At 38.2% G+C, this 27,230-nt stretch overlaps 1 protein-coding gene across 6 annotated transcripts in view; it reads right to left on the bottom strand.

Annotated features, from left to right (window-relative positions):
* The window catches only part of SSBP2 (single stranded DNA binding protein 2), a 334,593-nt gene extending 307,738 nt beyond the window's left edge, over positions 1-26,855 (bottom strand). For all 6 annotated transcript variants that reach the window (XM_030927331.1, XM_010386037.2, XM_010386032.2 and 3 more), the window contains exon 1: positions 26,582-26,855. In XM_030927331.1, coding sequence (XP_030783191.1) covers positions 26,582-26,643 — 62 coding nt within the window. In that variant the 5' untranslated portion in view covers positions 26,644-26,855. The remainder of the gene's footprint in view (positions 1-26,581) is intronic.
* Positions 26,856-27,230: the final 375 nt, after the last annotated feature.

Here is a 27,230-nt window from a genome sequence, read left to right as displayed (position 1 = left end):
ACGATAAAAAAAAAAAAAGTCTCAGATTTGCTTCAAAATAATACAGTTTGCAGAGATGGAGTTGTGGGGAGGAGGTACTAGGGGAGGAATAGTTAATAATATGAAGCAAGATTAGCTCTGAGCAGATAATTGTTGATGCTGGATGATGGACACATGGGGGGTTGGTATTTTCTCTACATTTGGATCTGTTTGAAGTTTTCTATCACAAAAAGCATTTTAACATGTTGAATGAAAAAAGAAACAGAAGATCTTTAGCACAAAATCATCTATATAAATTTAAAATGTGTACATAAAACAGCACCATATATTTTTTAAAGAGACAGACATATCCAAAAAAAATTAGTATGAACATGTATGTGGGCAAAGAATTAAAACACTGAGGATAAATGAGAACTATTTTAAATAAAACAAGAGTCTTGCCAAAAGCTGATAGTTTGTCATTATTTAGTCTGTCATTAATCTGAAGAGTTTGATTAATTCAACTTTTTGCACCTGAGGTCAGAAAAGAAACAGTAAACAAATACAGAGCCCTCCGGGACCACATAGGAGATGTAACTAAGTCTGATTTGGGAGAAGGGGGTATTCCTTCCCCATACCTTAGACCCACTGAATCATAATCTCTGGCATCAGGCCAAAGGTTCTACTGTTCAATTTCCATTTCAGAGGAGAAACAACAGTACAGTAAGTGAAATAATATTGCAAACTCACAAACCAGCAAGTGAAAGGGGTGGAATTCAAGCCCAGGGTCAGAACTGCCACTGTTATTCACTGTGCTACCAATGCTGCACTATCATACTTAAAACCTGCATACTGTTACCAGACTGAAGTTCCTAAAGTGTTATTGTATCCCACAATGACACTGTTCTTAGCAACCACAGAAAAAAATTTAAATTCTATGTAGTTTATATACCCCCAATCATCCTCATCTACTTTTTCAACATATATCCCACATTTCTCCAAGATAAATCCTCTCTTCCAGTCACACTAGTCCTCCCTACTGCTTCCAGGATACCCACAACACTTCTAAGCAGTTTCTCCAAACTAAAATACCCTCATTTCCCTTCTATATTTATTTATATCCCATCTATCCTACAAGGTCCTGTATGCAGAACACTTTCATAGCATTAATTGAATGAACTAAAGTCCCAAAGCTGCTCCATGAGGTTTCCCTGATGACTTCAGCACATACCTTTTCCTTCTTTAATTTCTTTTGCACTTACTCTGTATGCCATTCAATTAGCACCTTATTACAGTAACACCTCCTTCATCCAGCATCATTGGGAAAGCAAAGTATTCATCAGAAGCAAATCTTCCAGAGAACTTAAGCATTAATTTAGGAAGCAGCAAAACAGAGTGAAAATAGTGCTGACTTTAGTTACAAACAGACCTAAGTTCAAATCCCAGTTCTGCCACTTACTAGCTAAGTGTCTTTGGGCAAATATCAACAAACCTTTCTAACTCTGTTGCACTGCCTATAAAGTGAAATAAACTACTAACTTCACAACATTGTTGTGAGTATTAATCATATATGAAGAATCTGGGCCGGGTGTAGTGGCTCACGCCTGTAATCCCAGCACTTTGGGAGGCTGAGGCAGGCGGATCATCTGAGGTCACGAGTTCGAGACCAGCCTGACCAACATGGAGAAACCCCGTCTCTACTAAAAATACAAAAATCAGCCAGGCGTGGTGGCATGTGCCTGTAATCCCAGCTACTCGGGAGGCTGAGGCAGGAGAATCACTTGAACCCAGGAGGTGAAGGTTGCAGTGAGCTGAGATCATACCACTGCACTCCAACCTGGGCAACAAGAGCAAAACTCCACCTAAAAAAAAAAAAAAAAAAAAAATCTCACGTAATATTCTTTAAATCATGACTATAACTATTAGGTACTAATGCATTAAAATCATTCTATGGAAATATTCATCAAATGCATATACTTTGATATTTTTCTCAGAGGACAGTGAATATAAATTGAGCATCTCTTGATAACTCGTAATTCATTCAACATTTGCTCATTCAATAAATATTTAACTAGGGGCAACTATGTGCAAAGTGACTAAGGATTCAAAAGAAAACATGGTAAACATGGTCCCTGCACTCATGGAGTTTAGAGTCTACTAGTAATTAAATAATTTCACTTTGGGTTACAGGACACAAGTGAAACAAGGTACCGAGTGGAGAATATGGGAGGACCTACTTTAGAAAGGATGGTCAGGGAAGGCACTGGGACTTGACAGATCAAAAGGAGCCAGTCACAGAAAGGGCTGGGGAAAGGGAACACTGTACTGAGGTGTCACAGTGTTAGCATATTCAAGGACTGAAAGGCGGTTATGGGGGATCAGGAATAAAAGGGAAAATAGCAAGACATGTGTCTGCAGAATTAGGCAAGGACCAAATAATTCAGTGTCCTGTGGACCACTGTTAGTCTGAGTTTTATTCTAAATGTAATGGGGAGTGACATGACAAGATAGATAATGTAAATGCACCAAGCATTTCAGGAACAGATGACTTTTTCTTATCCCTTTTTGGAGTTACCATTGACAAATTTGACTTAGCGCTTCCATCTCAAAATAAAAACAGCGACAATAGAGTGCAATGATTTTCAAAGTTTTACTTAAAAGAGCAGCACCTTTTTTTAAATAAATAAAACATTTCATCTAAGATGGCCTCTCTGGTCCTTATTTCATATGATGCCACCTCTTTCAATTTCTTCTATAACAGAGTTTGAAAACACTGGTATAAATAAAGAATACTGGTGTAGGAGTCAGAAAATTTCAGTTATAGTCCTGACTATGACTTAACAGCCATATAACCTTGTGCAGGCCATTTAATGCCTTGACTCAACTTCTCCTTTACTAAAATGGATATAATGCCTGACATGCTTACCACACACAATAATAGTGTGGATCAGATGCAATAATTTGGGCGAGGAAAGCTGTCAACATCTAGAATGCAAACTAGAAACTACATATCTTACTGCTTTTGTAATAAATTCTGGTTGCTTGACTGATGTCCGAATCATTTTAAAATATTAAGGCTCCAAGCATGAATTAACTTGCGCAAATGTCCAAGCCAATTAACAAATTCGTGGGTATGGCGTTAAATGAAATAAACATATCTACTGAATCCCTACTAAAACTGATGTCCTATGCAATGCTATAACCAGTAGCAAAGAAAAACTAAATTTGGTGTTTAATAGAGAATGAAGTTTATTCTTAAATTACTTATTGAGTTTTAAAAGTCAGTATTATATATTTTAAAATGAAGAGAATACCTTTCAAATGTCGCACCATAAAAAATGATAGGTAAGAGAGGTGACAGATATGTTAATTAGCCTGATTTAATCATTCCTCACTGCATACATATATCAAAACACCATATTGTACCACACAAATGTATATAATTTTTCAATCAAAAACATTAAAAATAAAAATTATAATAAGTCAATGGGTTAAAAAATAAATATGCTGTCCTCAATTTCTCAATACTTTCAAAGTGTTACTCATTTTCATGAATCACTGAATTAGGTTATATTTGCGCATTAAAAAGTTTATCTAAGGCCGGGCGCGGTGGCTCAAGCCTGTAATCCCAGCACTTTGGGAGGCCGAGGCGGGCGGATCACAAGGTCAGGAGATCGAGACCCTCCTGGCTAACACGGTGAAACCCCGTCTCTACTAAAAATACAAAAAAAAAACTAGCCGGGCGTGGTGGCGGCGCCTGTAGTCCCAGCTACTCGGAGGCTGAGGCGGGAGAATGGCGGGAACCCGGGAGGCGGAGCTTGCAGTGAGCTGAGATCCGGCCACTGCACTCCAGCCTGGGCGACACAGCGAGACTCCGTCTCAAAAAAAAAAAAAAAAAAAAAAAAAAGTTTATCTAGCCTACATTCAAATAGGTTGGCTTCTCTCTTTAAAAAAATATAAAGAAGGCCGGGCGCAGTGGCTCACGCCTGTAATCCCAGCACTTTGGAAGGCCGAGGCGGGCGGATCACGAGTTCAGGAGATCGAGGCCATCCTGACTAATATGGTGAAACCCTGTCTCTACTAAAAATAAAAAAAAATTTTAAAAAGTTAGCTGGGCGTGCTGGTGGGTGCCTGTAGTCCCAGCTACTCAGGAGGCTGAGGCAGGAGAATGACATGAACCCGGGAGGCGGAGCTTGCAGTCAGCCAAGATCGTGCAACTGCACTCCAGCCTGGGTGACAGAGCGAGACTCTGTCTCAAAGAAAAAAATAAAGAAATAACGTGAAGATAGGAATTTTCAAGCAGTTATAAAACAAAGCAAAATAGTAAATCCCCACTGTGGCAGTTAGAAATAGAAACTGGATATACACACAGCAAGATGGGTAGGTCTAAATGATTTCCTGTGGGGCTGGGGGTTGTAGAAATGAGGAACAGGAATAGAGAATAAACAAGTGAGTAAATGAATTAATGTCAATTAAACAGCAGAAAGGCCTGACACAAACCAACGATGATATCATGCCATGAACTGAGGAGTATTAACTCAATACTCTATACTTAAAGGCTTACTCTCATAGTATTAAATACTATGAGAGTATTAGGTTGTGATTCACAAAAATGAATACGTTTCACACTTTAAAAGCACTGAGAAATTTAGGATGGCACACTTTTACTTTTTTAACTTTAATTACAATTATTCTTAATATTTTTTATAATTGTATACATTTATGAGTTACAACGTGGTATTTTCATATAACTTATAAGTTATATATAAGCTAGACTTAGACATCTACACTTACAGAGGGTTGACTTAGAAATAAGTAGTTACATAAATAGGTCAAAATAAATAGTTATATAAATAGGCAAATACACTAGATAGAGTAAATCACATAATTTAAAATACCTAAAGAATTGACCCTATATTATTAATCTTTTTAATGTAAAAGATAAAGGGTAACAATTTCAGAAAATACAGATATACAAAACAAATCTTGACAGATATTGGAGAAAGGAAAAGATTGGATTTCACCAGTGGTTCTTTTTTTAATTAAATGAGATGAGCGATTTCTATCCCGTTTCATGAAAATAAACCGCAAGTACTTTTTACTCTATTTTTAAAACAAATGCTTCATCATTACCAAAATTACAGAATAAGTGTACCTTTAAAATAAACTTTTTTTTTTTTTTGAGATGGAATTTCGCTCTGTCACCCAGGCTGGAGTGCAGTGGCGCAATCTCGGCTCACTGCAACCTCCACCTTCCGGGTTCAAGCAATCCTCCTGCCTCAGCCTACCAAGTAGTTGGGATTACGGAAGCCCGCTACCATGCCTAATTTTTGTATTTTTAATAGAGGCAGAGTTTCACCATATTGGCCAGGCTGGTCTAGAGCTCCCAACCTCAGGTGATCCACCTGCCTCAGCCTCCCAAAGTGCTGCAATTGCAGGCCTGAGCCACCACACCTGGTCTTTAAAATAAATTTTTACATAGTCAAAAACATCTAAAAATCTAAAAATCTAAAAATCCAGTTTTACTTGAGCTTTCAGAAAAAAAAAAAGGCGGGAGATTCTCAGAATGACAGATATGTTTATTCTTTGTATAATATAAGTCACATAATATAAATTGTAAGTCATAATTCTGATTTATATCTTATCTTGACTAGATTTTAAAAAGAAATACAATCTAGTAAAAAGGAAAGAAAAGACTTTGCTTAGTCCAAACCGAAGTAGAAACTCAGGTTCCTTTTAAGTGATGAAATTGAAGCAGTTTCATATTGGATAAGAGATGAGCCAAATGATGAACATTTCACCTCCAGAATATTCTTCACTAAAAATGTACTTAATAAGCAAACGAAAATAATTTCTAATAGATTTTTTATTGTGCACATAGAAAATTTACGATCTTAACCATTTTTAAGTGTACAGTTCAGTAGTGTTAAATGTATTCACATTGTTGTGAAACAGATCTCCAGAACTTTTCCCTCTTGCAAAACTGAAACTCTATACCCATTAAACTACAAATGTTCAATGAAACAAGTGGGTTCCAATTTAGATTCTATAAATACTGAAATGTGTGCCCTTAAGTTTCTAACTGCTTTTGCCTCAGATTCTTTGTCCACAATATAGAGTACAATATCTACCTCACTGGGACAGCAAGATGATGAATGAAGTCATTAGCAGAACATCATTATGTTCCTTGGGTCATTCAAACATGTTAATAGTTTACTAAGAAATTATACATTGGCCCTTTATCTTTTTTAGAAGACCAAAGATTTTTTTAAAAAGTAATAATAATGACTAATATTTTCATGGGGCAGAATTATTGCCCTCAAAAGCAAACACAAAACAATCCATGCGACTGCCAAGCCAAATGAATCTTTGGCAATATCCTATGGAAAAATATCTTTACTTATGCCAAGTAAGAGAAAAGATTTCCTGGCTGCCTTAACAAGCTTCAGGCAAAAATGTTTATCTACTTCTAGTGTTGCAGTAGCCATTTCAGTAAAGAACCCTAAACAACACAAAGTCAATTACCTTACTCAAATTAAGTTCAATTAATAGGATTTTCTTCAATTTCCAGGTTTCAACACATCTATAGAAGAGATTATCATCCAAGTTAAAAGATATTCTTTTCTTTCCCTTAAGAACAACAAACCGGCCAGCGCGGTGGCTCAAGCCTGTAATCCCGGCACTTTGGGAGGCCGAGAGGGGCGGATCACGAGGTCAGGAGATCAAGACCATCCTGGCTAACACGGTGAAACCCCGTCTCTACTAAAAAGTACAAAAAACTAGCCGGGCGAGGTGGCAGGCGCCTGTAGTCCCAGCTACTCGGGAGGCTGAGGCAGGAGAATGGCCTAAACCCGGGAGGCGGAGCTTGCAGTGAGCTGAGATCCAGCGGCCACTGCACTCCAGCTTGGGCGACAAAGCGAGACTCCGTCTCAAAAAAAAAAAAAAAAAAAAGAACAAACCAGTAATTTGTAGATTACTTGGGAAGAATCATACCCAAAATTTTGTTTCTCTCCTCCGTTGCTTATGTAAGATATGACAGTGATAAGATAAACCCCAAACAGAATTGTCTTTTATTATAATACTGCTATAATAAATTATATAATGTAATTGATAGTATAATATTAAACAGAGAAATGAAAAGTTTTATCTTCATTTCAATTATGTCAGGAGAACAAAAACTTCCGCTGCTTCATCACTGCAGTGCACTGAGGCACTGGATTTCAAGGCCTTAAAATGGGCTTCAAAAGATGGTCTTTGATTTGCTGCCTTACATCAAATCAAGGTTACCTCTAATATCATCCACCTATGTGAATTAGAAGGTCTTCATAGTAATCCTTGAAATGCTACATTAAAAGGAAAACATACTCAATCAGAACCATAATGTACATTTATTTCAGAAACTAAAATATGCAAAAATTAATAGCATATGATGTTAAACCATCTGGTTCTTCAATTTTAAAAAATCCTTTCTCAGTTTCTAAATATGAAAACTATAATTCTCTTTTTTCAGAATGAAGTGGTAATCCATGATCTATAATATGAATAAATACTTCAATATAAACATATATTAAAAATTAGTAGTCTTTACGGAACAGAGTAACAATAATTTACAGTCTGGAATCCAACACGTCCAACAAATAGTAATACCAATGCACTCTGTAAATTTACTGTCAGCATCTTTTCATAATGTTTTAAATAAAATTATTTTGCTTTTACACATTGTTATCAAAACTCAGTACTAAGATTAAATGGAATCGCTCTAACTTAATTTTTTTACCTAAATTCTAAATCATAATCTACAAGAAATGACAATTTGCTTGTTTTTCCTATTTTTTTGCTTTTTATAAGAACTTCCTTTTTTCACGGGTACAATAAATTACATATGCAAATAAATAAAAGCAAAACAGGCATCTGAATGTTGCTTTTATATGTGGTATAATGCTTTGCAGCCTGGTTACTCCGGGTGGGTCACACAGAAGAAATCATGACTACAGGTTAAAATGAGTTTTGTGCAAGTGCACCTATCACAAAAGCAAAGTATCTTAAGCCCTTTCTAGTAAATATACTTTTTTAAAAAAGCATACCGATACCACCACCACCACCACCACCCACGCCCCTTCTAGTCCCTCACCCCCTGCTCAACTATTTTGGAAGTCTTGTGCACTGCTGGGTAAGTGATCGCTTGTCATTTTAGACAATTAGAAAGCAGTACATTTTATAAAAATGATTTCTGCCTTTTAAAATGTTGAATAAATAAGTTTCCCATTACTGGAAGGAAAGAGGTCTTAGAAAGTAATTCAAAGTTACAAGGCCCTCCAATTTGGGTAACGTCAAAAGATTTAAAGTTCTAAAATATTTCAATAACCTTGTTTGTTAAATATTGTAGCCTTCCTAGGGAAAACAGATAGGCCTGGAATCCTCCAATAATAGATAAAAATCTTATTAAGCTCATTTTAGTGTCAAGCAGCAAGATGACTGACAGGGAAAAAAATATGAAGGCTCCAACAATCTCAGGATTTCACTCAATGCAAAATGCACCTTGGAAGTCAGTTATATTGACTAATAGAAGAGAACTAATCATACAGTAATAAAAAAGTATAGAGGGAAAAGAGAGATACTTCTCTCTCTAACTTTCAAACAACAGAAAAATGAGTGTCTTAGCCATGGTAACTTATGGTCGTAGGGATTCCCATCAATACATCAACAGCTAGGAAAAAAAAAAGGTCAGAAACCCCCATTAAAGCCACACTGGGGGAAACTCATTGGTCTTAAAACTGAAATAGTCTCACTAGTAAGCTACATATTTCAAAAAATATGTATTATAATCTATCCAGATTGGATTACTTAAAATCAAACAGCCCCAGGAATTGTTCTTTAATCCTCCAACTTTGTTGACAAATCATATCTGTTATAAAATCTAAAAAATGATTAATCCTATATTTGATTCCCTTTTCCTTTCTATATAACTCACCTTGATCGGACCAAATGCCATAATTAGACAGTACTGTAGTTCTTTCTCAGTACAGTGGCTATAGCAATATAACTTAGGAAATTGAAAACTTCCCATAAGCCTCAGTTACAGTCACTAGTTTTGTCTGAATAGGGCCCTGAATACTAAATAGCACTTATTTCAAATAGTTAAATGTCCATGCATTTAAAAAGATACGAAACTATTCTCTTCTCTGTCAAAGGAAAGGAAGTCCAAAAATTTTCAAAGTATCATCAGCCTTGCAATTATCCGAAAAAAATCAAAGGTAACTACAGAAACAATCAGAAATATGCAAGTTGTACCACAAATAACTACTTATTTAAAGTAAATGGACAAAAGGATGACATTTTCTGATCAGAATCAAAAGTCAAGACCCTTTTATTTGGGTTAAAGCTACTTAAGTGAATTGGTAGACATGGAAAATTGACATTAACTTATACCTGTTTCTTTGCCTTCTATAATTCCTTAAATACACAGATAAAAACACCATTACTTAATTTGTCATATTACTTCCATATTAACAAGAAAAAACTTCCATACTAAGAAAAAATGTGATAAGTAAAGTGAGTAACATAACAAAGTATCTTTAAGCAATCTTTAATACCTTAAAGGGCTGGCAAAACTAAACTATTTTTCACTTTGGTTTCAGTTTGCAGTTTGACACAATTTCTCAGGTATATTCTAAATGACACCAGGCCACTACAACACATACACAGTTCTTAAACACTTCAAAGCTCCTAGACTTGTCAGAAAAGAAGCAAAACAGACAAGAAGTATATATCCATAACATAAACAAATCCCAGTACACACCATATAGATAATCAACTAGCAAAGTTTAATGGAAGCCAGTGCAATCATTGTCTCTCCTACCAATAACTAGCTAATTTACAATTAATACCAAGATCATTACCTTTATTGAAGATTTTTCAAATAATGTCACTTTATTCCAGTTACCAAGAGAAAAATCAAGTTGACCTGCATATGCTCCTCATTGCCGATTTTAAATGAATATAAGCATGCTAAATTAATGATCAAAGCACTTAAGAATTTTGCTTAGAACAGCAATGGCTGTAAACTGTACTTAATTCCTCTCATGCTGGATGTTGCAAATTATATTAAATACATAGAGATAAACCTAATTTATTGTATCTTTGATAACTACAACAAAAAATAAATAGCCCTAAATACTATCAGTTGCATTTCAAAGCTCTGATAAGACAATCACGAGATTTGTGTAAAAGTCAAATATACTATTAGTAATATATTACATAGAACTTTGTTTTAATTACTTAAATTTTAAATTTAGATACTGTCATCCTTCCATATCCATAGGGGGTTTGTTCCAGGGCTACCCCCTACCCACTGCAGACACCAAAATCAATGGATGCTCAAGTCCCTTCTATAAAGTGGTGCAGTATTTGCATATAAACTATGTACATCCTTCCCTATACTTTAAATCATCTCTAGATTACTTATAACACCTAATACAATATAAATGCTATGTAAACAGTTCTTATACTGTATTGTTTAGAGACTAATGACAAGAAGAAAAGTCTACACTGATCAGTGAACATGAAACCATCCATTTTTGATTTTCGAATATTTTTGATCCACTGTTGATTGAATCCTCAGATGTAGAACCTACAGATAGAAAGGACTGATTGTGTATTTTTAAATAATAAGATAATTTTAATAAAGAATTCATGCTTTACAAATGATAATTCACAACATTTTATAAACTTCCCTTATTGACAGAGAAAAATATTAATTTTATCATAAAATAGAACACCGATAATAAACCATACTTTATATCACTTCTATATGTACATTTGCTTTCCTCTGAGGTTAAGCTTATCTTCTTAAAAATGACAAAAGGAATTTAATCAATCCATCTGTGTTTTGTTACACCTGGGTAAAATGAAATGAGTATTTCAGATTACTTGTTTCTTGTTCTCAGGTTGGTAGAAAACAAACTCTGATCAAGTTGCTTCCCAATCTTAGAGTGGGCCCCACTGGCCTCAGGATGAGTTCAGAATTCTTAGGCTGGCTTTCAAGAATTGGTCATTGCTTATTTCTGTAGCCTCTACCTCTTTTCCAAAAACATCCTACTACCCTGAAACACACACACACACGCGCGCGCACACACACACACACACACACACACTACAGCACTACTGAATACTTTGCTTCTAGAAACCATCACCATCTCTCTCACTTCTGGACTTCTTCCAAGCACAAAATTGGCCCTATGCCAAAAGCCCTGTTTGCTTTTCTGGCAGGGTTTACCTTGCCCACTGCCTTATACAGTGCCTGGCACAGAGCAGGATGCTGAAAAAAGTAGTTAATGAATAAATGAACAGTAAGTGAATTTAAACTTTTTTGAAAAACTTGTTTTTGAGGGAGGTATTTATTGGAACTTGGAAATCGATACATGCTCACAAATGTTATCTTTTGTTGCCTTTTCTCCTGGTATTTAAAAGGGTGCTTTTTGGTCAAGTGGCTTTGATTTTTTTCTTATTAAATAATATCAAAATCTGTATATGCATGTATGGATATTAAAAAGTCTAGAAGGGTATATGGTTATTTTTATTTTCTTCATTTTTGCTTATCTGTATCTCTAAATTTTTCTTCTTGGAATATTTATTACTCAAATAATAAAAGGTATTTTAAAGAGTACTAGTAAGCTAATCAAATGGACTCAATTTGTGCTCTGTAAATATGGACTTTATTCAGGTATTCTCATTTGTCTCTTCTACCAATTTAAAAAGTAGAAAGGAAATTTAGAGATACAATTCTAAAGAAAAGTTAGAGTTGGCTAACCAAGGGAGAGTTAAAAAATAATTTCCCATCAAATTTTTGCTTTACAAGCTAATAGCCTGATTGGTAGCGAGGGTGAGCAGCTATTAATTTAGTTTTCTTCATTGTACCACAAGTTATTTTCTAGTCATCGCTTTGAAATGATCCCTTTAATTCTAATCTCCTACAATTCAAAAAGTTTTTAAAAATCAGTTGACAAAAGGTAGCAAGTGTAATCCATCCCAAAAATCACTTTTTAAAAATTCATACACTCAGTCACTTTCAACACCCATCTAACTAAAGCTAAAAACCACTTTACCTATTGGCTTTCCTTTCCATGTCCCCTGTAGCATCCCATTATGGTCATCCTTTAATGATAATAAAAGTGGTTTAAAATACTTTGGAGTTCACAAAACCTCTTTACAACACAATAAAACCAAAAAACATTCCCTCAACTATTGCCCCTCCTTGCAAAATTCTCCAAGTTAAAAAAAAAAAAAAAGTATGTCCCCTTCCAGTTAAGTCTTCTCTCTATGCTTCCTTTCTCCAATGAAGGCTGTCCACATTTGACATCTCCACCACCTCATCTTATATCAATTTCCCAAAACACTGTATGCTAACTTGAGTTTACTCCACTGAAACTGTCCTCCCTGAGGTCACAGATGGTTTCTTAAAAACTCAGCCCTGTTTGGCAGGGTGTGGTGGCTCACACCTGTAATCCCAGCACTTTGGGAGGACGAGGCAGGCGGATCACGAGGTCAGGAGATTGAGACCATCATGGCGCTAACACGGTGAAACCCATCTCTACTAAAAATACAAAATACACACACAAAAAAATTAGCTGGGCGTGGTGGTGGGCAACTATAGGTCCAGCTACTCGAGAGGCTGAGGCAGAAGAATGGCATGAATCCAGGAGGCTGAGCTTGCAGTGAGCTGAGATCACTCCACTGCACTCCAGCCTGGGCGACAGAGTGAGACTCCATCTCAAAACAAAACAAAACAAAACAAAACTCAGCCCTGTTTAACCTTCTTGTTCATTCTACAAATCTGGCATGGTAGCTCACCCTTCCATTCTCAATACTCCCTTTTCTTGATTTCTGTTGATGCCAGTCCTTTATCGTTTCCCTCATATGTCTCTGTTCTTTTCTATCCCAATTTCAAACTCTTATTCCACCTATACCTTAAATATTCCCCGAACTTCCATCTCTAATTTCCTCACACTTTCTCCCTGCACATTCCCATGAAGAATGGCTTTATCCCCATTTTGTGCCTTCAAATGGTATAAGATGCAAAAACAAATAGGCCATACATAAGTAGCCAAAACAAGCAAAACTGATCTTTGCTGTTAAAAATCAAGCAAGGTGGGTAGCACATATGAAGCTTCCAGAGTGCTGGTAATGTTCTTTTTCTTGATGTGGGTACTTGGTTACACTGGTGTGTTCAGTTTGTGAAAACTCATCAAATTTACACGTTTAGGATATATGCACTTTTCTGTATGAATGTTAGATTTCAATCAGGTTTTTTTTTTTTTAAAGAGAGAAATAATAAACTAAACCTTGAGTTCAGATTCCAGCTTTAACATGTGTGTTTTGGCTAAATTACTTACCCTATTAAAGCCTTAGTCCTTACACTTACCCTTTCTCAATTCTTTATCTCCAGCCTAGACTTCTTCCATGAACTCAAAAGCTACATATCCAAGTTCCTCCCAAAGTTCTCCATGGCTAGGTCTTAATGGCATCTCAAACTAAACTCAGCATCTTCCTCCTTACACATTTAAAATTACCTGGTCCTCCTCCTGTATCCCAAAGTCTATGACTAAAACTTCTACCAACAATTGCAGCCGTCTTTAAAAATCCCGATTTTCACACTTAGGCCACTAGGTCTGATCTATTCTACATTCTGAAATGTCCACTGTATTGGTGTAGAAAAATGATGACACTATAAGCATTTGTATTGTTACAGTAATAGTTTCCTAATGGATCAATCTCCCCTTTTACTCCACGCTCCACATGATTTCCAAAACAATTCTGCTAAAATGTACCTCAGACAGTGTAACTTTTCTGCTTAAAATTGCTTATCTCGGGGTGGGCACGGTGGTTCACGTCTGTAATCCCAGCAATTTGGGTGGCTGAGGTAGGTAGATGACTTGAGGTCTGGAGTTCGAGACCAGCCTGGCCAACATGGTGAAACCCCGTCTCTACTAAAAATATAAAAATTAGCCGGGCATGGTGGCGCATGCCTGTAGTCTACTTGGGAGACTACATATTTGGGAGCTACTTGGGAGGCTGAAGCAGGACAATTGCTTGAACCCAGGAGGTGGAGGTTTCGGTGAACCGAGATCGCACTATTGCACTCCAGTCTGGTGACAGAGTGAGACGCCGTCTCCAAAAAACAAACACAAAAACAAAAATTTGTTTATCTCCCAGGTCAAGTTGTCATTTAAGGCTGTTCTTGAAATAGCTCGTATTCAATCTGCCAGATTGATCCCTACAAGCTTTATTGCAGTTCACCAAATATATCATACCTTTGAATGCCTTCATGTTGCTGTACATGCTTCTCTCTCTGGCTAGAATACCCTTTACTTGCCCCATCTTCCAAGCTGACTAATGCTAGCCTCTCAATAAACATCCTCTTAGAAATATTTCCTGACAGTCTCACAGCCCTAGGCTAGATTCAATGCCTTTTTTCAGGAATCTCATAGCACCTTCAGCATACCCATTATAGTGCTTGCTACCCAGTGTGGTAGTGGCTGATAGTGAGGCCCCTCTGAATGGGGAGTTCCTGATGGGCAGATTGCCAGGTTATTAAGATCTAACTCAGGAAGGCTCAACAGAGGCTGACATATAACAGACGGTTAACATTTTTTTAATGAATAACGGAGTGGGGAGATAGCAGAATAAATATGATTCCCATCTCATAAAATATATATATACATTTACAGTATAAAATAGTTAACAAGTTTTAAAAACATTTTAAATGCTATTTTGGCAAAATCCAGCCTTTTAAGAAGCTCTATTTTCTTAGGCTATTCTATACAATTATTATTCTGTACAATTCTATATGATTCTATACAATTAACCCTTCAAGGGAGCCATTCTGCTATTCTGCTGGGGACCTAATACAAACCCAACAGCATTTTGTCAGCCAGCAGCATTTTTGCCAGTACTTTCTATGTTATCTTGTCAATGATTACTCTTGTCGATTATACTCCTATCTTATAGAAAAGCATCAACAACCTTTAATAATTCAGTAAAAACTTGCCTATACCCTAATCTTTCTGGCACTGAATTCGTAAGTCCAACTCACTTACTTACATAACTGACTCAGTAAAATCTGAATTCAAAATTAATTACTAAGTCATTCCCAAGATGAACACCTACCTGAAAACTACTATCAAGATATACACACATACACATATGTGTGTATATGTATGTGTAATGTATCTGATAGCAAGAAAATCACTCAAGTTTTTCCATTACAATATTGCTAAGTGAAGGAATAACAGTATCAGTCACTAAGTTTAATCCAGGGTAAAAAAAAAAAAAAAAAAAAAAAAATGTACTGAAACACCTTAATAGCTTCCCAGGATAGCTATCGCTTAAATATACTGATAATGTATAATCATCAAATAATTTTAATCCAATTATAAATGACAAATAGCATATAATGATGTGAAAAAAATAAAACAAAGAAATTATTTCTATTTTTTCTAATAGCCAGTATTACAGAAATGACTAGGTAACAGAACCAGTATGATTGCACTACTACTGCTCCCTGTATCACACGGAGTTTCCCAGGTGCCCTCGTCCAAAAACAAAACAAAAAAAGTCCAACAGGCTATATGCTGCTTGGAAGAGACAACAAAAGAGACTCATAATTATAGGATCCTTTTTTCCTAGATATCACATATTCCTGACTCCAAAGTTTAAAGTAACTTATGGTCGGGCGCGGTGGCTCAAGCCTGTAATCCCAGCACTTTGGGAGGCCGAGGCGGGCGGATCACAAGGTCAGGAGATCAAGATCATCCTGGCTAACACGGTGAAACCCCGTCTCTACTAAAAAGTACAAAAAACTAGCCGGGCGAGGTGGCGGGCGCCTGTAGTCCCAGCTACTCGGGAGGCTGAGGCAGGAGAATGGCGTGAACCTGGGAGACGGAGCTTGCAGTGAGCTGAGATCCGGCCACTGCACTCCAGCTTGGGCCACAGAGCTGAGACTCCATCTCAAAAAAATAAATAAATAAATAAAGTAACTTATGCCGGATTACTCCGCCTCTAGTTACAGAATGAGAAACAGCTCTATCTGAAATTATAACCTGAGTTCCTAACTGGCATCTTCCTCTCTGGTGAGCACCTACATCCTTGCGGTTAAATCTCAGATACCAGCCAAAGAATCTGTAGCTATCTGTGGGGCACTTTTGGTACCTATAATTCTATCCCCCTTTCTAGCAGATACAAAATGCTTCTAATCTTCCCTTAACTTCTTAACCTCTATTGCCTCCCACCCCAACTAAAAATGGTGAATATGTACATTCCCCTCCCATCATACCTTTAAATGCCTTCGTGTTGCTGTCATGCTTCTCTCTCTGGCTAAAATACCTTTTACTTGCCCCATCTTCCAAGTTGACTAATGCTAGCCTCTCAATAAACATCCTCTTAGAAGTATTTCCTGACAGTCTCACAGCCCTAGGCTAGATTCAATGCCTTTTTTCAGGAATCCCATAGCACCTTCAGGCCACCTTCCACAACTTCCATTACAATTTCTCCCCCATGTTAAGCGATGAAACATACTGAGTCAAAATAGTTAAAATGGGCAGTGCAGTCAGAAACCTGAGTTTGAATCCAGGCTATACAATTTACTCTGTGGCCCTGGACAAAATATACAACCTCTGAGACTCAATTTCTCCATATGTAAAATGGGGATTATATCTACGAAGCTGCTATGGGGATTAAGCTATCAAAAGCAGCCAGCCACAAAAAGACAAATACTGTATGATCCCACTTATATGAGATAACTTGACTAGTCAAATTCTTGGAGACAGAAAATAGAATGGTAGTTGTCAAGGGCACAGAGAAGGCGAGAGTGGGGAGTGATTGTTTAATGGGTGCAGAGTTTCAGTCCGGAAACATGAAAAAGTTCTAGAGATGGAGAATGGCGATGGCTGTACGATAATGTGAATGCACTTAATGCCACCGAACTGTACACCTAAAAATGGTTAAAATGGTAAATTTTAGGTTATATATATTTTACCACATTAAAAAAGAAAAAGAATATTCTCTCAACAATTCATACTGAAAGACTTTTCCTCCCTTGTTAGAGAGAGGTATAAAAGCAAAAAAAACCTTACCTTTCCCTACCCCTAATCCAGTACTCCAAATTGAAGCTAAATGGCAAAGGAATAAAGAAGAGTTCACTGATAAAAATTAGCCTGTCTTAACAAATTCAAAACCCAAAACTATCCTAAGTCCCGTACCTATCCACTTAAGTAACAAAAGCATAAGGATTTCAAACAAAAATCAGCGTTTAGTCATGATGTGGCACTTCTGGAGGTAAGTAATTTTACAGATTGTGTTTAACACACTGTAACAATATTTTTTGTTTAATGAAAGTACTGACATAAACTTTTAACTATCATCTAATCTATGGTTCTCTGTTGAATCAAATCCACACTTAAACCTTCTTAAATATATATGAATCTCTCATCATAAAAGAGGCAGCTGTAGCATAATGAAAGAAATACTGAACCAAAAAACTCTAAATATGGCTCAGGTCTGCCACATATTATCTGTATTACCCTAGCTGCATAAGTCAATCTCCATTTATAAATACTACTAGTCAATGGAAATACCACCTAGCTCATACAATTATAGTGTGACTTAAGTAAAACAAAGTACTATACATTAAAATATTTTGAAAATTATAAAGTACAATTTCATTTATATTAAATTTAACACAAAGAAAATGAAAAAAAATCTGTCAAAAATTCACATTAAAAATATACACACATTTCATCATAATATAATCTTCCATAGTCCTGAAATTCACAGAAAGAATACTAAACGTCCATATTATAGAAAAATGTTTTTTAGAAAATACATTAATTTTTACACCAAATACTAGGCGTATTGGGGAGAAAATGAGCTAGATATGGTGATAGACTATTGTGACACATTTCCAATTCATTACATCCTTAACTCATTTATTCCACAAATACATAATCACAAAACCTTGCAACCACTGTGCTAAGCAGTGGGAATATGATGGTAAAGAAGACACCATGGTCCTTGCCCTCCTGGAGTTTCCAATCTAACTGGAAGATGAGGCATTAAACATCACACAAATGGCCAGGCTTGGTGGCTCATGCCTGTAATCCTAGCACTTTGGCAGGCCGAAGCAGGCAGATCATCTCAGGTCAGAAGTTCGAGCCCAGCCTGGCCAATATGGTGAAACTCCCTCTCTACTAAAAATACAAAAATTAGCCAAGTGTGGTGTTGCATGCCTGTAATCCCAGCTACGAGGGAGGCTGAGGTAGGAGAATCGCTTGAACCCAAGGGGTGGGTGGAAGTTGCAGTGAGCCAGGATTGTGCCACTTCACTCCAGCCTGGGCAAAAGAGCAAAACTCTGTCTCAAAAAAATAATAATAATACAAATAATTCGTTATTTATAATAAATGTAAGAAAGAAATAAAAGAGTCTGCTATGAGGGTATCCAATCCAATCTAGAAGGTTTAGGAAAAATAATGCCAATTGTACCAACCTCTGTTAACCCAGTAGGCTGTAAGTGTTCAATAAATCTTAGTTATTTCTATTATCATTATTATAAAAGCCCCACTGTCCTTTAGAAAAAGTTTATCCTTAGGGTTTGAAAGATAAAAGACATCAACCCTATTATCTAGGAAGATCAGATAAACTGAATCCAACACCCAATTCCTCCATTTTCAAAACAAAACAAGGGAAGTATAGCTTCTTCATCCCAATTTTCACTCACATTTAACATATCCTTGAGCAATTATTTTGATGCTGAGAAGTTTCCTCACTAGTTTAGACATGCCTGATATCCCGTAACCTGGTCTTTCTATGGCTGGTTCTTTCAAAATTACTCAGTTCTCCGCTTAAATGTCCTCTCCAAGAACCTTCCCCTGAGTACCCAATCTAACATAGCCTCCCAATCATTCTCTACACTACATCACACTATTTTATTATAGTATATATGACTATTTGAAGTTGCCTAGTACATTTATTTGCTTATTATTATATATTTCTCCTTCAAACTTGAAAGTCTCATGAAAGCAGGGATTCCTTTTATTCTCCTTATATCCTCAAAATACATCTTCCTTGCTAAAGATCCCAAGTTTTGTTTAGGTAGTTCACGTGAGCCAATTATGGTAATCCCATTACATCTAGCCTAATTTGTTTAGGGGAAGAAATTTTGTAGTTCTCTCTAATAAGGAATAAGAAGATGTCTCCTAAGCAACTTCAATGGAAAGTTTTCCTCCCTGATTGATAAGACACAAAGAAAGAAAAACCCTGTCCTTCCTCCTGCCTTTACACTTGAGTGTGTAAGGGAGTGATGCTGGGAACCTGAGGCAGCCTGCTACATTCTTGAGAGGAAGACCAAGAGGATGGCAGAGAACCCGATCCTGAACCCTGATATTCTTGACTCAATGAATCAACTCTTACACTCCACCACTTCTAGACATCCTGTTATGTGAGATTTATTTTAAACCTGATTAATTAAGCTGTTTTCTGTCTCCTGTTTTGATACCTGAAGCCAAAAGCCTAATAAATTCAAGCCTCTGTTTCTTCTACAACATTAAGAGAAAACAGTACCTACAGCCTACTGGATTTGAGGGGATTAAACGAGATAATGCAGACAAGTGCCAAACAAACAAGATACTCAAATGATAGCACTGCTGTTAATGTTACTATTAAGCAATAATTTTCTATGATAAAACTCCACGAACTCTTTATATACTATTTAGGACTTTGTTATTTTACAGAAAATACTCACTTTAATTCTATTTAAAATGAGATCATTTTTAATAGATATTTACTTAGATTTCTTCCATTAATAAAGCAGCTCTTGGTTTTTTTCTCATCTAAAATAGATAAATAAAAGGAGAATCAGGCAAATATCAGATCACTAAAATAAATCATATTAATTTCAGGTAAGAGCCTTTTTCTGGCATCAATTCCTCTCCCAACTTACATGGACAGAGCCACATATATTTTCATCTATTATTCTTGCCTTTACAAATATTTCATCAGTATTTTAATATGCTGTAGATTCAAAACTAATTAAAAATTAAAGCTATATTTGTAATTACAACCATACTCTTTAACACCTACAATTACAAAAATATTTAAAACTAGAAAAAAAAAACAAAGGGCTATAGTTTAGCCTCTACAATTTTTTTTCTGTGCTGTACTACTTGTTTGACATTATAGCCATGAAGCAAAATTAACAGAGAAGATCAAAAATAGGAGATTGCCAGGTCATTCGTTTATGCTCACTCTAGCTGAACTGTGATTTAAAACGTTAACAATGGCTCATTATTGTCTGAAAGCTGTTTAGGGTCATACATGAAATGTAATTAACATTCTTAAAGGAAACGATGAGAGTAGTTTTGTCATTTCTAAAGAAGTGACACCGACTGAAGTTTGTCTTTAAAAAATGAACAAAACAATAAATATTAATTACTCCACTGCATTGAGACTGCCCAGGCTGATTTGAGTTCAGATGAATTTCTGGTCCTATAATTATTAGAAAAACATTAATACTTCCACTTTTCAAAAATTCCTAACTATTAACCTATATGACAAAAATTAGCGTTTACCAATTATGACGAATCAGAAATGTTAAAGTTATCTGGAAAAACTCTATTCTTCCCTGGGTAGTCCGTATTTCCACGTGTTTTTTAATGTTCTCACACAAGGAATAAAATACAGTTTGTAAAAGAAGAGCCTCTGCTATTTCTCTAACTACTGAAAACAGGCAAGACATTAATCTTGGTGGACCACCCTTCAGATCACCTTTTGTAGTATGTATAGGGTTTTAATCTAATAGTCAAGTAACTCTCACAGTCCAAGTTATGCTAGGTTATATACTCATGTTAACAAAACCTTGCATGAATACATGTTACATTTGTAAAATACACACAAAGTTTGATAACATTTAAAATCAGAATATTACTTATATTCCAAATGCTTCAGATATTAACAAATGAATCTTATTCTATTGTTCCAACACTATTTTAAGTCCACCCTTTCAGAAACAGTAAGTTCTTAATAATATTAATATTTTAGCATACGTTTACAGAGGCTCACGTCACTAGCATGCAAATATATAATCTGTAATTCCCACACCAATGGCAAAGCAATAACATACACACAATAATAGAGAATAACCTCATGTGTTCCAAAATAATTTTGAATTCCTATTTTTAAATTACATATTCCCAGTAATTCCATGTCTTTCAAACTCAGTACTTTTGTCCTAATCCTATGTCCCAGGATTAATGCAATGGTTGCGATTTCTATGGAAGAAAGAAGATTCTAAATTTGAATTGTTTTTCCCCCAAATTTTTCTTTTAACTCTCAACTACTGAGGCGAAATATTAATAAACATTAATAAACTGCAACCTGGGTATTCCAGCCCCTGCTCCACAGAGTATGCTCTAATTTTAAAACAAAATAATTCTAGTAGTGATTAAAGATGAAAGGCATATTTGGTCTATTACTGCAGAACAACTAAAGTGTAGTGATTTTGTCTGCATCCTAAATTAGTTTTATGTGGCAAACTGGCTTTGAAAGGATGAAACTAAAAACTTTCAACTTTTTTCTTTCACAGCTCTGAAAAAAAATTACAATATTACTACTACTTCTAAGAATCACAATTAATCTCTGGATAAACAATACTAAAACTTAACTCTGAACATCTTACACAGATTCTTTCTTTAGATACATTCCTTAAAAATAGGGTTTTTTTTGATACTTCTAAAACAACAGAGAAAGATCAATCAAAAGCTAACATGACATTTTGGATACAAGTTAAACAACTTGTATTTTGGGGGAACATCCTAGAGACTGAAAGGGGGAGGGGCAATTTAATATTTTATACAAAATTTCATTTCCATAAGATACTCCTTCATTAGTTTTGGAAATCCTGAATTGAGCCAGTTGCTGTCAAATAAGTTTCTGAAAAGATCTCTATTACTTTTCTCGCCTTATTCCTTCTGAAAGGAAGAAAGGTTTGTCATTTTTCTTTGTAGGGGGTACCTGAATGATGGGAGAATGCTTTAATTACTTTAATGGTAGAAGGGGAGAACAAGGTGATGCTGGCAGATATTAATCCCTATAAACTCTTTTATATGACGTGGCATTTAAATGTTCATTACACTATAATTACTTTGAAATAAGCATATGGTATTTGCTTCTTGGTATATTCAACTAAGATTGAAAATTTAAAAGCCAAAGTTACTTTTCAGAGTTCAAGATTAGATAGTTTGATTCTTGTAGTTTCTGGCTAGTTTACTAAATAAAAGTCGACACATACTATGTGTATCTTCTATGTCCAATTTTGCTTTCTAGCAGATTCATCTTTCTGTGCTATTACATAAAGAATCAAATTAGTTTAATAAAAAATTAATATCACTACTCATCCATTTGCAGGTACCAGTTACTCTTTCTGCAGTGTGGCATACTGTGTGGCTTTAAGTTTAGCAACATTTCATATAGGAATTATTCACAACTATTATCTTTAACTTTAAAACAAGTAATCAAACCAAATTCCTGGGGGGAGGGATCTGAAGAAACAAGTTTTCCTCATTATGTTAGGCTTCCAACTTTCACTCCTAAAATTTCTGTGCCTTCTCCCACACCATACACATATCTGCAAAGCATCAGGGTGCACCAGTGGTTAAGATTGCGTATTTGATCAAATCTTTAAAGTCTGTTACATCTGATTATGTAATGCTGTTCCCTAAATCTGTAGCATCCTACCCTAGTTCAGGAAGACAATCTGGTACACTGAAAAATGTATCTTTCAGCTTCAACCACAGGTTCTAAAGTTAGAGAAATCTGTGTTAGAAACCCAGCTTTCCTATTTTCTAGCATGGTATCCCTTGGTGAGTTCTTTAACCATTTAGGGCCTTAGTTTTCATATTTCTTTAATGGAGAAAAAAAAAAAAGCACCTGTCTTGTAGATTTGTTGGGAGAATCAGAAAAAAATATACATAAAACACTGAACATAGTGACTGGCACACAGGATGGCAAATATATAATAGTTATTTTTGTTGTGTTGTTGTTTAGGGGTATTTCTGAAATACAACTAAGCTAAAGAATGTGAAACTCAAACTTACAAGTCTTTATTTTGGAGGTCATTGAAAAAATTCCTTTGAGTCTAACATCTTCAATAACAATTACTGATGCTTTTGATATTAGAAGGCACCTTAATCTTCAAGATACCTCAGATAAGAAATTTCTCTAACTTTAGAACCTGTGGTTGAAGCTGAAAGATACATTTTTCAGTGTACCAGATTGTCTTCCTGAACTAGGGTAGGATGCTACAGATTTAGGGAACAGCATTACATAATCTCCTACCCTCAAGAAACTTATATTTTAGGGAAAGTAAGACCTTAACAGCCAACCACAGTTACTTAATTACAACTGCGATTAGTGTTATAAAGCCTGCTAAAGGAAGAAATGACCTAACAAGAGCAGAATTACAATTTCTACATCCCACCTCCCTCCAAGGGTTTTCAATCACTCCCTCTATAATTAAGACTTGATCTGCTTTTCTTAAAATGACAGAGTAAGTAACTCATCTTACCCTGGTCATTTTTATGTTCAGAACTGTATACTGAAATTACAGGAATTATGTCAAACCAAGAATTCACTTCAAGTATTTCATATAGTAACTTCCTAATGAAAGACAAAACAAAGATCTAATACAGGTAAGCACTTGTCAACTATTCACTGTGAACTCATGTTAGAAAACACATTGCTTGATAGATTACAAAACCAATGTGCTTATTTCCTAAGCATGCCATTATTTATAATAATGACTCCTTTTGCAGAATGTTTTTGTTAAAATGCATATTTGTTACAGAAACAAATTATTTCTGTGATTTTCAAGATAAGAACAGTTCTAATTTGCTTACTAAAGGTGAATTCTTCACCTTTTAAAATCTGTTACCTTAAAAATTAAGAACAAAAATCTGGTGACATCCATTTTAATGACTTCAAGATTCCTACCTTCAGATGTTAGTACACTGTTGCAGAATAGTGCCATTAAAGTCCAAGTAAACATAAAGAGAAAAACCAAGAGATTAGATCAACTCTCCCACCAAAATGAAATTAAGTTTATTCTATAAGACAGAACCTACGTCGATGTTTGTCTTAGATTCAAACAACATTCACCTAGAAATTAATGCAACGACAATTAACCCAGAACAGTCATTGTCAATTCTCCAAAAGCGGCCTCTTCACCTATATTTAGTTCACAAGGCAAACCAGTCAAGAATTCCTGCTGCCAACTGAAATGAATGGAAGAAACATATTTAAATCAAATAGCACCATCTAGCAGAACCCTCATCTGCTCACAAGAGTAGATCTTACTTGGTGTTCAGTTTGGTAGATTTGACAGCAAAGTGGCAATTACTTGTTTTCCTGATGGGAAATCACAGAATCAGAGTTAGAAAGGACCACAGTTATACAAGTTCCAACTTCCTTGTTATTATCTGAGAAACTAAAAAAACTAAAACAAAAAAAAAATAATAAACAGTCATCAGGATACTGAGTGGGATTCAGCTAAAGTTCACCCCTTCCTGGGAGTTCACCTAAAATCTAAAATTACTTTGATTCTCAAATTCAGTCACCCCCAAAATATTATGCCTCAATACATTTCCATTCCTTCACTCTGACTAATGTGAAATTCAAATATTCTGTAATCATTAAAACATCCTCCTTCAGATGTTTTTATCAGGCACATTATAACAAAATGATTAATGCACACAAATGAGACAGCATTTCAAAACTTCAATTCTAGTTAACTGCCGTTTCTTAACCAGGCTATAACTCTATGTCTTTTATACATTCCTTGTCACAGCAACAAAATCCTGAATGCAGCTCAGAAAATATCTCTTGGGAAAAAAACAAACCAGTCTCTCTAAATTTTTGTTTTGTTTTGCTTTGCTATATCAAGGCCTGATACCTCTAAATCCTATGGGAATTGAGTGTGTTGCTGCCAATACAAAGATTAGGAAATGTTCCCATCCCTAGGGCACACGAAACTTTCAGGGGGAGACTGACTGCCTAAAGCAAGGAGGGAAACTCAGTCGCCTGCGCATTCGGTTTTTATTCACGCAGCTATTTCCGTGCGCAAGGTAACCAAAGTACCTTTCAGAGATGCTCTCAGACTTTTTCTCTGGTCTGAACCCCCTCAGAAAGACGGGTGCGTTCAATGACAAGCATAACCCTGACTCTCAGAGTTTAAGTGCTTACTGGGAATCACTGATCTGTTGCACAGTTTTTAAAAATTAAAAAAAAATAAAAAGAAGGGGGGTTCTTCCTCAGTGGTCACAGTCACTATTCGTTCTCATTTTTAGTAACAACCAAATCACCGTTACAAGTGCACAAGAATAGCAGCAAACCGCTCTGCTTTGCAGTGTGCCGTGACAGTGGTATCCCGGGCCGGGAGGGGCTGTGTTCTCGCCAGCCGCCTCTTGGGCTCCCACCGAAGTTAACACCTGTATCCCCCCACAACTGTAACCAAGCGGCTCCTTCCCACCTGAACGCTTCTCCCCTCCCACAAACCCCTTTTCGGACCACTGCCCCTCCCCGCCGCAGCTGCCCTCCTCGGACGCCCCCGGCGGCTCCCACAACTCCCCTTCGCGCGCCCCCGACCACCGCCCTGCCGGGGCCGCCCCTCCCACCGCTCGGGGGCTGCCAGCCTCACAAAAAGTTCGCCAGCCGCTGCCGCGGAGTTGGGTCCGCTGCGAGAGGCAGAAACGCCAGCCTCCTCCAGCGGATCCGGCTTCTCGTCAGCACACTTTAGCTCCCCGGGAACTCGGTCCCTCTCCGACTCCCAAACTTCTGCGGCGTCTCCGGCGCCCACCCGCCCCCGCCCCAGCTCCAGCTCCGCGCCGCGCGAGGGACTGCGGGCGCAGCGTCCGTAGCTGCCCAGGAAAGCCCGGACGCCCACCCAGCCCACGCCCTCCGCGCCCCGCGCGCGTCTCCGCGCCCCGCGGGGCCCCGCTCGGCCGCTCCACGCCCGGCTTCCGCCCGCCGCGCGCCCGGCACCGCCGCCCTCGCCTCGCCCCGCGCTCGCGGCCCAGAGCCCCAGCGCCCAGGCCCCCGCCGCCGCGCTCACCGCGCGGCCCTCCCCGAACCCGGCCCCGACCCTGGCCGGCCCGCCAAACACCCACATTCCCACCGCGCGCCTTCCTACACGCAGCTGCCCCTCCCGCCACTCCCGGCGGCTTCCCGGGTCCCCGCAGCCCCGGACCCCAGCTCTAAAGTTACTTTGGAAGGTGAACCCGCGGGTTATTTCCCTCAATCACCCAAACAAGTTTCCATCCTCGCCACCAGCACCACCGCCGCCCCTCAACACACCCGCTCCCTCCCGCCGACAGCCCCCTGCGGCCGCCCGCCCCGCGCCCGCACCTCCAGGGAAAGCGCGGCTCCCCGCACCACACGCCCCCATCGCGGTACCCCTCCCCCTGCCAGCCCACCCCCGGCGCTCCCCGGGCGGAGAGTGTCTGTGTCTCTCAGAGTGTGCGAGTGCGTGCGTGAGTGTGCGCGCGTGTGAAGGCGGAGGTGGGTGAGAAGCGGAGACACTTACTTCTCCCGGGCCTGGCTGTCGGACGGGACGGCGCTGCTGTTACTCTTGCCTTTGCCGTACATGCTTGTGCCGAGAGCAGCTCCCACTGTCACGCACCTGTCAACCCATCACAGCCTCCCCGGGAACAGCCCCGTCCCCATGGCGACCCACGCAGCCACCCCCACTATTGGCCGCCCCACGCCAAAGCTCCGCCCTCTTCGCCCAGGCAACGCGCGAGACTGACAGGTCTCCCCCTCCCTCCGGCCTGCCGAAGCGCGCGGTGGCGGCTACAGCCTCAGCGGCAGTCTCCTCCCTCCTTCCTTCCCTCCCCGACTCCCTCCCTCCCTCCTTCCCTCTCCGCTCTCCTCCCTCCACCCGCTCTCCTTCCCCCCTCCCCCCTCCGAACCCGGGCGCAAGGGGGGAATTAGAAACTGCTCTAGAAGGATTTTAAACAACTGGCTGTTCTCTCCGCCGCCACCCCTCCCCCCGCGCCGCCCGCGCTCGGCTCCTCACTGGAGAGAAGGCGCCGGGAGGAGGAGAAACTGCGGCCTGGAGTCTCCAGCCGGAGCCGGCGGAGCTGGAGCTGTGGCCGCCCCAGACTTTGGGGCGCCCGCCGAGTCCACAGACAGAGCCACGGCCCCAGGCGCCCTGGGGCCCCCATCAGCCCTCT

Source organism: Rhinopithecus roxellana, chromosome 3, assembly GCF_007565055.1.
Source record: "Rhinopithecus roxellana isolate Shanxi Qingling chromosome 3, ASM756505v1, whole genome shotgun sequence".
NCBI classification, from domain to species: Eukaryota; Metazoa; Chordata; class Mammalia; order Primates; family Cercopithecidae; genus Rhinopithecus; species Rhinopithecus roxellana.
The sequence above is the reverse complement of the archived record's forward strand: the minus strand, read 5'-3'. Positions and strand labels throughout refer to the sequence as shown.